The 12,359-nt window shown below is 36.2% G+C and overlaps 1 protein-coding gene across 1 annotated transcript; it reads right to left on the bottom strand.

Moving 5' to 3' along the window:
• Nucleotides 1-557: 557 nt before the first annotated feature.
• LOC133854840 (alpha carbonic anhydrase 7-like) lies at nt 558-4,050 on the bottom strand. The gene is made up of 7 exons (XM_062291109.1): nt 3,794-4,050; nt 3,469-3,686; nt 2,965-3,074; nt 2,715-2,826; nt 1,139-1,303; nt 991-1,044; nt 558-833 (listed from the first exon to the last, which is right to left on the bottom strand). The coding sequence occupies exons 1-7, from the start codon at nt 3,888-3,890 to the stop codon at nt 750-752; spliced, it is 840 nt and encodes a 279-aa protein (XP_062147093.1). The 5' UTR covers nt 3,891-4,050; the 3' UTR covers nt 558-749.
• Between the last annotated feature and the right edge of the window lie 8,309 nt (nt 4,051-12,359).

The following is a 12,359-nucleotide window of genomic DNA, read 5'->3' on the forward strand; positions in this document are numbered from 1 at the left end:
TACATGAGGAGGCTCCCAGTGCATAAACACCTGATGGTAATCTTGAACATGAGTGCACGAATTATGCCGGGCACTGTGATGCGGAATGGTATGGAGAGGCGGGTCTTCCCCAGCAGATGACTTGGCCGTATCCTCATTCAGGACATCCTTGTCATGGTCTCCGGATCCCTCTAGTTTGTGTGACGCAGTTTCCCATAAGTAATTAAGTTGTTTGGACATAACACTCACTGTACCACACAAATCACCAAACTTTTCGAGTAAATCAAACAAGGCATCATCACGATGTTGTTGGGTGTAACGGTTCTCTCCATAGGTTCGGCCACTACGAGTTTGCATTGTTGAAGGGGGTCGGATCTGGCAATTGTTGATAGAAAACAGATGCCAAGGCTTTGATACCAAATTGACGCAGCGTAGCAACAAGAAGATTGAAAATCTCTCTCATGAACCCTGCTGAAAAGAGAAAACAGAATCCTCTAGAAGAAAAGACAGAACACACAAACAGATTTTAATAATCAATGGAGATCCACCATTGATGCGAGAAATCCATCTCTAAGGAATTGAAATAACATAATTCTTCATTCAATAATCTGCCCTTATTCGATTACAAGAGAAGTTTAAATAGCCAATGATAAAACCCTAAACATAGGTGCTGTTGGGCTAAGCCCATTTATTGAGAACAAACTTAACACATATAACATAACCGACTAAAAATATTATTACTATGGCATCACGTAAGTAAGCTGACTCCGTCAGAAGCTCTTTGGGTGTGGGTCATAGAGTTGGATCTCACGATTATTGAGTGGTTGAATTGGTCTTGCATTCATCTCAGCATACTGCAATTTAAATATATATAGTAAAATCATGAAAGTTAGTAAAGCTTCAAGTTGTCTATTATGGTGTTCATCAGATAAACTAATGAATAAACAGGTTTAATTTCATTTGATTTTTTTTCCGTAAATTATAAAAGAGCTAAGCTTTGTTACTGCTTACATCATGGACCGCCTCTCTAAGTAACTTCACTTGCTCTCTTGAGACCGTCGTTATCTGAAGACAATTTTTAAATATAATAATGTTGTTTCAATTTGTAAACTACTATACGAATATCATAAATGAGTATATTTGTGGAACAAGAATATACCATTTTATCGATTGTCCAAATAACGCCTTCGGTACATGGAGGAGTAGTGAGCGAGCCCATATATCTATAGTACTTCTTTCCAACCATCTTGATTTCTGCAGGATCAGTCACCCCTATATTTCTTTCTTCCATTTTATCAGTAATGGAAACTAAGCTTTTCGTCAACTGAAATCACAAATTAATAAGATGTTAGATAACAATTTTGGAGAGAGTAAAATTTGAGTTGGATATTGATGAACGAGTTGATAACTTTTGTATGCCCAGAAGAAGAAAAAAAAAAACAAAGACCGTGTTCACAATGTTTTCCTGTGTTTGTTTATTACGAGTGAAGGTACAACACTTTAACATGCTTTTGTGTGAGATACTGAGTGGTCATGAGTTTGCTTAACAAATTATTTGTCTCCATCAATTTTGTGCAATTGGTGCACTGGCTTACGATAAATATTTATTCATGATAAAATAGAGTCCAAAATTTTTATGTAGTTTGATTTTTTATTTTTAACAAATTGAATCTAAATTAAAACACCTTTAGAGTTACTATTATAACAAGAATTTTAAAACTTGAAAAGGTTTAAAGAGAGATTGGAGAAGATATAATTTTTTTTTGTTGTAAAACTGGTTTGCAGTGGACTCGTTACAGTGTTAAATTAATAGTTTTAATGTCTGTTCACTAAAAGGCATGTAATTTTAAACTAACAGTAATTAATTGATAAACAAACAGTGATTATAATCTGATCATAATTAACGGTTCTTTAGTTATAACTATTAGACCGTAGTTGTTAGTAACGATTACTTACTTAATGTCAACTATTAGATCAAATTCAATTTAATTTTATAGTTGACTTTACTAATGATTACGTAAATCTAATTGTTGGATCTACTTTAAAAGCATCATACGATCCAAATCATATGATCATGACCTTCCAAAAACCAACCAAGGTGGCTCTTTGTCACGCACACTTGCATGTGGGTCCGTTTCTTTGCATTGTTCTAGCATATACACAAGCTTTGCTTGATTTAAAGCAACTAATAATTTCATGTGATTTGAGCTTCGTAAATGCTAATTTAACTTTGTCTTGTTTTCATGTAATTCTCACTTTTTTTCAAAGTTCTTTAAAATTAGGAAAAAATAAAAAATCATTAAAACCTTCTATTTAAAATATTCTCAAACCACATGCTAAAAGTAGTAGTAGTAGTAGTAGTAGTAATAATAATAATAATAGTAATAATAATAATAATAATAATAATAATAATAATAATAATAATAATAATATGTTTTAATTGGTAACATATTTGTTTATTTGTAGGCAGCACCCAAGTCAGATTTTTCTGGCTTAGTGTGTAGGGTATCAATGTGCCTCTATTCATGCGTTGTATTTTCTTTTGGACCTCTTCAGATTAATGCAAGATAGTTCTAGTTATTTTGTTAAAAAAAAAAAAACTGGTAACGTACACCCTTGTTTTTTTATTTTTATTTATTTTTGTTTAAACCTTGAGTTTCTAGCACAATGCATCATATAAATAAAAACAAAGGGAAAAAAAATATATCTTAATTCAAAATTCTTGTAGTTTGCACCTTTGAGATGAAAGCATCCGGTTGGCCAATCTTGTAGAAGAGTCCAACAACAGCAATCTTTTTTATACTCGGGTCCTGAGTTTCATGAACCATGTGAAGCTCCAAGTCATACCTAAAATTTAAACAAAACATTTGTATATCAAGTTGCAGAACGACTATATATTTCTATTTTAATCATTTATATATATATATATATATATAGAGAGAGAGAGAGAGAGAGAGAGAGAGAGAGAGAGAGAGAGAGAGAGACCTTCTGCCATTGATGGAATGCTCAGAAGGTGAGTGCCAATGGCCTTGCTTGAGAAAGTAATCAGTGCCGTTGATCTGTATTGATCCCGCACCATCACCTACCCACTCGACCTGCACCCATCACATATGCATATATAATGTATTAACAAACAAAATCTCTGCAGGCTAGCTGCTAAGTGGCCGGCAATGATGAAGAGAAATGATATACACACATCTCATACACATTTAATTTTCAAATTCACCATTGAATTTATGGGATTGTCTTGGATCCCACAAATCTAATGGTGAATTTAAAATTTGATTGATGTATGTGTATAATTTTTTTAACATGAATGCGTGCATGCCTTTTGGAGAGGGCAGTGAATCAATTATCAAAGAATTTCATAAGAAAAGTTAAAAGTGGACAAAATCAAGATCAAACCATAGAAAGGAGCTAGAAAAGATAAATAGTAATAATATATATTATTTATCATGAACAAAATGGAAGAAGTTTTTGGTTGCTTACTGCAATGTCATGGCCCCTATTCTTGAGAGTGGCATTGAAAGGCTTGTAGCTCCTCTTTAGCTCTCCTAACTTTGGCATTAGTTTCACTCTCCAACTTGACAAATCTATGGGAGATTGCATGCTTCCATTCTTACAATGTGCCCATTCTTCTCGGATTTCTCCCCAGTGACTTGGCCCCTTCTTGCTTCCTTCTATATAATCAAACTCCCTCTCATCCTCTGCACCATATATATGATTCACATATCTTAGCCACGTAAATAACTCACAACCAATATTAGTGTAGGGAAAATAGAAAGAAAACAAGTGCATGTGTTTTCTGCATTACCAACTTCTTGAGCTATGGTTGATGGTAAACATGATGAGAAAAGAAATAAAAAGATTAGAAGGCTTGATATAAAGGCAGGTTTGCTTGGATTCTTCATGTTTTGTAGATTTTGAACCCAAAGAGTTTCAAGAAATGGAGTGGCAAGTGGGGGAGACAGTGAATATCTGTTGTTGATTAGGATGCTTTGAGAAACGGGTTTCTCGTTAGATATATATATATACGGAAACAAAGGATAGCTGGGAAAATTTCATGCATGTTTCTGTGTGAACGTGAGAATCTGAGAGTCAAAAACACCTAATAAATAAAGAGGATATATAGTTAAAAGACGAGGGAGGTTGTTGTGTGTATGTACGAAACTCAGAAAATTAAATAAACTTAAATGATTATATAATGGGTGACGTGTAATAATTTCGTACATAAATTATATATACACAAATTGAGAAGGTTAAAAACCATCTTCTAGTAGCAACTTAAAAAAATAAAACTTTCAACTTCTATTTCTTTCATGCCACGTTAATAGTAAGAATTGAGTGTTCATAAAATTGGTGTATAAATTGCGATGGATTATTATTGAATTTTGATCGAATAATAATTTTAAAAGTCATCTTATTATTGAAAAGACACAAGAAAAACTTGTAAAATTACTCAACGTGTTATATTTCAATGCCATTTTTATTATTATTATTTTTAAATGGTTCTCATGAGCGTTAACAGTAACATTATTCAAATGCTACATTAGCCACTTGTGAAATAACTGTGATAAATGTTTACTGACAATTAAGGGTGTATATGCGGATGTGGATGTGGATATCGTTATTTACGATATCTGGAGCCACATCCACATATCCTTTTTCTAATTGCATCCACGATGTTATTGTGATTTTTATCCGCAATCTGCATATTAATTAGGTAATGGGCATTTTGGGCCATATTTTGGTCTCTACTAGGGCATATTTTAAATGATTTTGAAGATAATTTATGCCAAATTTTAATATTTTTGGCTTTTTTTTTTTTGTGAAAAAAAAAACTTGTTTATTAAGCTCTAATCATTTGAAAATATATAAATTTTACATTACTTTTGTCTTTTTGCCCAAGTGTTAAACGAAAAAACATCACAACCAATCAAACCGATGTAAACAGTTACCTATATCTAATTCAAAATGACATCACTTTGCATATGCATCACTAGGCTTTTTTTTTTTGTTCCTTAAATTGTAATATTGAGGTTTAAGCATAGGAAATTTTTTTTTAAACTTAGACTAGCTGAAAGTTAAGTTGACTTGAACTTCAAGTCATGACCTCATTCCAAGCTAGCTATTAAGCCCATCTTAAAGTTGGGTTTTAGCCATTACGCTATTAAGTCAGGAGACTCAGGACCACCACGCAAGCTATAAAAAAATACTGTAAGATGAATTTTTTTCTTAAGCTTAGACTAGCTGAACAGTTAGCTAGGTTAGTTTGAAGTTCAAGCCACGACCACCCTACAAGCTATTAATTAAGCACTATCGGATGAAATTTCCTCTTAAGCTTAGACTAGTTGAAAACTTAGGTCGATCGGCTTGAACTTCAAGCCAAGACCATCCTGCAATATGAAGCCCATCTTAAAGTTGGGTTTTAGCCATTAAGCTATTAAGTGAGGACCACCTTGCTAGCCATTAAACAATATCATCAGATTTTATTTTATTTTGTTTTATTTTTTTTTTTAAACTTAGAATAGCCAGAACGTTAAGTCAGTTTGAACTTCAAGACATGACCACCTTGCAAGATATTAAATCCATCATCTTAGAGTTGGGTTTCAACCATTAAGCTATTAATCAAGGACCACCTTGCTATCTATTAAACACTATCAGATATATATATATATATCTATATATATATATAGGCCCTGCTTAGTAACCCATTTCCCCTCCCCTCCCCTCTCCTTCAATCATTTTTTTTTGTTTGTGTCAGTACCGAAAAGTGAGAAGTCTGCAAAAAAAATTTAACATTTATTTTATATTCCCATTTTACCCCTGTCTTTGAATATAAAAAACGAAAAAAAAAGAAATAAACTAAAAGGTTGGGGTTAAAATAGGAATAGAAATAAATGTTGCTTTTTCAAGAAGTCAACATTTTATCCTATTCCTATTTTACCCTCAACATTTTAATAATGTGAAGAACAAAAACAAGGGAATAAACTGAAATATTGGGGGTAAAATGGGAATAAAGTAAAATGTTGAGAAGCCAACCATTAAGTAGTCTATCAGCCGTACTGACACAAACAGAAAAGAATGATTGAAGGAGAGGGGAGGGGAGGGGAAATGGGTTACTAAACAGGGCAATATTCTCTTTTAAGCTTAGGATAGCTAGAAAGTTAGGTCGGCTAGAACTTCAAGACCTGACCGCCTTACAAGTTGTTAAGCCTATCTTAGAGTTGAGTTTTAACCATTAAGCGCTATTAAGCTAGGACCACCGTGTGAGCTATTAAACGTTATAAGATAATTTTTTTTTCTTCAACTTAGACTAGCTGAAAAGTTAACTTGGTCAGCTTGAACTTCAAGCTAGGACCACCCTGCTAGCTATGAAACACTATCGGATGAAATTTCTCCTTAAGCTTATAGACTAAAAAAAGTTAATTAGGTTGGCTTGAACTTCAAGTCAGGACCACCCTCCAATCTATTAAACACTCTAAGATAAAATTTCCTCTTAAACTTAGACTAGCTGACAAGTTAGGTTGGCTTGAGCTTCAAGCCAAGACTGCCCTGCAAGCTATTAAGCCCATCTTAAAGTTGGGTTTTAGCCATTAAGTTATTAAGTATTTAGTCCAAAACCACCCTACAAGCTATTAAACACTATCGGATGAGATTTATTTATTTATTTAAAGTTTATAATATGATATTTGACAATGTTGTTGGTTTGATATTTTGACGGCTAGTGTTTCATGACAATGATATTTGATAATGGGTACACGGCCGGCTATGAGATAGTAATATATGAATGCATGCTTGTCTCTTGGTGGGGGGAATGAATCAATTATAAAAGCATTGGCATTTGTTTAGCTAAGAATGTTACAAAGTAGACAGAAATGTATTACAAAAACTGAAATTATTGAAGAAAATAATTGTCATAAACTGATATCAAATTCAAAGAATAGAAAGGAGAAAAGATGAACAGCAATAGCAACCTTTGTACTCTACTTTGAAAAGCTCCCAAGTAATTTCAGTTTCATTCCGAGGTTCTGAAAGCAATACATTCCTTGAGGTCCACCTGCTTTAGTCCAATATAACAAACCTTCTATTTGTTGGTACAACCAAGAGTGTCTAATAGTACCTCAATATTCGTAAGCAACGCTTCTGCTACATTAGGTCCTTCTATACCTTCAAAGAGTTGGAAGTGGTGACTAGAGAAGTCACGAATTGAGCAACCTTGATGCACACTTTGCTTGTTAGGTTGTGGGATTCGTGCTATTGCTTCGGCAAATTGCCTATTGTTGTGAGCCATGAACTGGGCCAAGGCTAGGTGTACTCCATCGTGGAATGGTGGAGGTGGAGGTGGTAGTTTGTCATCACTAGTGAAAAAATTGAAATGACTTCTAAAAATAAAGTGTGTGCATAAGTGTCAACAAAAATTAAAGCACAATGGAAAGTAAATGACATAGAAATTTTTGTTGACGAAGTGGAAACTCAGTTAAGAGAAAAACCACTCTGGGGCAGCCAAACCCAGGAATTCCACTATTCTGAAGACAAAGCTAGATACAAGACAGTAACACTCACATGTACCGATGCAGTAGTCGTACCTTGATCTCTGACATGTAACCCAACACGAACACTTCCCAACCAAGTTCACCTACCTAAAGGGGTCTTCAATGGAACTCCTTACCTTAGAGCCGACCTCTAAGATAGACTTCGATTTACAGCACAGTACACTTGAAAAACGGCTTCAGAGGAAATATCACGTCTCTGAGCTCTAATGGAATTCACACCGAATTCTTGCAACTCTAAGTGCCCAGGGGCCCCTAGTTATAGGCTGGGGGTTAGAATGGGCGTCAGGCAAAATATGCCTGGGAGCCGTCTGGATGGTGAACCAGGGCCGTCCGGACGGACAACTGTGCGACAGGATTTTCTGAAATTTTCGCGGAGAATTTTTTCCTGTATAAGAACATCGTCCGAACGGGATGGCTCAATCGTCCGGACGAACGCACGTCCGGTGCAAGTAATTTCTATAACAGGCTTTGCGGGTATAGACCAAGGGGCAGGAGCGTCCGGACGGCTAAACTTCATCACGCAATTTCCATATCTGATGCGCGTACGTCCGGACCATGAGGGGGAGACATCCGGACGGTTGAAGTCGAATCGGCAGTTTCCATATACGATGCACCAGCGTCCAGACCACAGCTGTCTGACGTCCATACTGTCAAATTTGAACTGCGTTTCTTGCCTTATGGAGACACACGTCCGGACGGGATACCACATCGTCCGGACGGTTTAATGATCTTCCCTTTCTTAGAACTTGGAAAGAATCAGTGAACCGTTCGAGAACTGATAGGCGTCCGGATGTGCTGCTAAAACGTCCGGACTGAGCAAGCTGGCACAGAAGCTTCTCGATACGATGTAGGTGTCCAGACGGAAGAAGTACGTTGTCCGGACAGATGATGCTTATCTGTCTGAAGTCCGGACGAAATGACACGTCGTCCAGATGGATGGAACAGTAGACAAATGGGCATCCGGACGGGATGACACATCGTCCTGACGGCTGACAGGGAACTTGAATCTAACTCACAGGCAAAATCTTCTGACATCACTCTGAAAGTGGAATCCCTGTTTTACCGCATCATTACACAAAAGTGATTTTGTCGAAACAAAGAATAATGACAAAATACTATAAACTCCCCTTTTGGCCATTCTGGGACAAAAATCACTTGACAGGTTTGGAAATACATTCCCGGTCCAAAAATAAAAATTACTCCCCCTTTTTGTCACAAAGGGACAAAGGATAAACAGAGTAATAAAACAACCAACTGAAATAAAAATTACTCCTCCTAACGGTCTCAAAAGGACCCGGGAAACAGAGTAATAAAGGTTCAACAGTTTATCAAAAACAAAGACTGAACAAAAATGCTGACGAAACCTTCTGAAGAGAGAGAAATCAGCAAAGTTAGGGCTTTCACATGGAAAATAGTACACGCAGGTATTTCTATCTGAAAAACTAGTCATAGAGCAAGTCAATATTATGAGAGCATGGAGGTGATAGACAAGTATAACACAGACTAAAGTTACCCTGCCAAAAGAATGAAGATAGCCTGCACAACTCATGGAAAGCGTGTGTGTGTGAAGACTCTTATTCATAAGGTTTGCATTTAACAAAAATAACAAGAAACCACCAGATGTTCTAGACAAGAGAGAAAATCAGAGACAGATAAGACAAAAGTCAAACCTTATAACTTGCTAGGGCCTAGACGCCCTCATCTGATACACTCTCCCTAAGTGACAGCACATATTCTGTTTTACTTGTACCATGAAGGACAAGGAAAAAAAAATTTTACTTGCTCATAGAGGGCAAGGTAAATTTAAGTACATAAGCAGTGATTAAACAATTTAAAGCACAAAACTTTTCATGAATTACTGCTTATGATATGGCAGACTGTAGGGAGTGCTAGAATTTATAGGTGCTAGGTTCAACTGGCCTGTGATCAATTTGGCCATCCAAACAAAAACCTCTTCTCTCATCCAAAAAATCTAGGAGCAAAGAGTCAGAGAAGGAAAAATACGCACCTTCGGGGAGTCTAGGAAAGTGCATGTGGTCACTACATGAGACAAGTTACTATCAAACACAACAATGAGCAGGAAAAATTGTTGCACATGTCAGACTAATGTTCTCACCCACATGTAAACATAATATATCAATGCTCAACAAACTAGTAAAGCAGAGAGAATACACGAAATAGCTGACATACCTTGTGAAAGACTTAACCTGCTACATAAACTCCCCCCTTCCCTCCCCCCCCCCCCCCCCCACTTTTTTTTTTAATACAACATCATGCTATCAGAGGACAAAGAGTTCATCCTAGCATGGAAACATCATGTCTAGAACATGGCACAAACACCAATGGCTTTTCGAAGAGACTCAAACCTGCTACCATCTAGAGGTTTGGTAAGAATGTCAGCCAATTGATTTTTCAGTGGGGATGAATGAGAGAGATACTACCTCGGATTCCACAAGATCACGTAAGAAGTGATGCCTGATGTGGATGTGCTTGGTCCGAGAATGCTGAACGGGGTTCTTAGAAATATTGATAGCACTAGTATTATCACAGTTGATAATCATAATATCTTGAGAGAATCTGTAGTCCCCTGGCAATGTCTTCATCCACAGTAATTGGGTACAGCAGCTACTCGCAGCAATATACTCAGCCTCAGTAGTGGAGAGAGATATGGAGACTTGTTTCTTGCTCATCCAAGCTACAAGATTGTTCCCCATATAAAAACATCCTCCTGAGGTGCTCTTTCGATCATCAGCATTTCCAACCCAAACTGCATCAGAGTATCCTGCAACAACAAGATTTGTTTCTCTAGAATACCAAATGCCATAAGAAAGGGTATCATTTACATACCTGATGATACGCTTTACTGCAGTGAGGTGAGATTCCTTAGGATTAGCTTGAAAGCGAGCACAAACTCCCACACTGAAGGCAATGTCTGGTCGGCTGGCTGTAAGATACAGGAGGCTCCCTATCATGCTCCTGTAAAGGGATGGGTCAACTGATTTTCCTGCAAGATCACTGCTAATCTTGACACTGGTGCTCATGGGCGTGCAAGCACGACTCTTTCCATCCAATCCAAACCGTTTGACCAGATCCTTGGCATACTTAGATTGAGAGATGAAGATGCCCTCAGCAATTTGCTTGACTTGAAGGCCAAGGAAGTAGTTCAGTTCACCAATCATGCTCATTTCAAACTCTTGCTTCATTTCTTTAGAGAACTCATGTGCAAGAGAGTCTAAAGTAGCTCCAAAAATGATGTCATCAACATATATTTGAGTAATCAATTTATGAGTACCTTGATTTCTGATGAACAAGGTTCGATCCGCTTGCCCCTTTGTAAAACCTTTGCTTAAGAGATAAGTGGTGAGACGCTCATACCATGCTCGAGGTGCCTGCTTAAGCCCATAGAGAGCCTTCTTCAGCTTGTATACATGATGGGGATGATGAGGATCTTGAAAACCCTTCGGCCCAAAAACTTGTTGTGCAAATATCTACCTAAATAAATAGGCAAATACTTGTACGTTTTACTCGCAAGTGCACAAGATCAAAACGATAGTATAGTAGGCAAATACGAGATCATTCCCACGAGGATTGGTAAATTATGCTTAAAAAGAATTCCTTAATAATTGAGACGAGTGAAAAGCAATAAAAATATTAATCAGATCAAATAAGAGAAGAGATAAAAATATTGAAGAAATATAATATGAAATAAGGTAGGGCTTCGATATCCACCGCTAATCATACTCAATTAAGATTCACAATGCCAATGCTACCATCATAACTTGATACTTAATGCTTACCAGCTACAAAGGAATGGTATCTTCTCCTAAAGCTATTGATTTCCCTGAGTAACGAGTTAGGCATGGTATCTACTCTAACTCTTTTCTTCATTGAAGGATTTAGCATGGTATCTACTAAGTTGTTCTTCAAGAAAGCATAAATTTATGGAAATTGGTAAACACACTAAGATTAGAATATGGTATCTGTTCTAGTTGTCTTTATGTTGATTAATCCAAGAACCTGTGTCGGAGTTCTTTCGTTACTCTATTATGCCCAGGACTCAGTCATCCAAATTGACATAAATAACAAATCCATACCACATGCATATGATGGCCAAACATAAACATGTAAGGAATTCAACAAACTAGAATTAATCAAGTTAAACATCAATATATATATATATATATATATTGTAGCAAAGCAAATTGAAAAACTTAAAGAGACATGATTAGGGCTTTAATCGAGCCCTAACTAAAGTATTAGTTACAACTAATATAAAATAAAATTATATAAATACAGAAAATAAATAAATAAATAAAATAAAAACTAGAAAGAACCTCCTTCTTGATGTAGCCTTTGATTCTTCCTCAAAGCTTGTGTGTCTTTTTTTTCAAAGGCTAGAGACCTATGTATAGGGATTAGAGAAGCTCTAGATGCTCTAGGAATCCTATTACAATTATAAATAGGACTTCTAGTCCAAATAGAATAATTACAAGTCTTTTTCTTTTCTGAAATTTCCATCCAAGTAGGAAAAGGATTCTAAAATCCGTACAGATTTGCAGTCTTTTATTTCGGGGCGATTTTGGCATGGTAAAAGTCAGAATTAGGAAAAACCTACTTCTAACATATTTGTTGAATTTTGTCTTAGCTTTCCAACGCCACCAATTTAGTTTCAATCAGATACTTGAGCCGAAAGTTATGATTAAATTACTGAAACATGCTCATTCTAGATTCTTTTCAAAAATAACAAATTTTTGCCGACTTCTCCTTCCTTAAATTCAAAATTGATTGGAATTGAATCTATCCAAAAGTGAGTTTGCCAACTTC

This window comes from Alnus glutinosa, chromosome 13, assembly GCF_958979055.1.
Source record: "Alnus glutinosa chromosome 13, dhAlnGlut1.1, whole genome shotgun sequence".
NCBI lineage: Eukaryota > Viridiplantae > Streptophyta > Magnoliopsida > Fagales > Betulaceae > Alnus > Alnus glutinosa.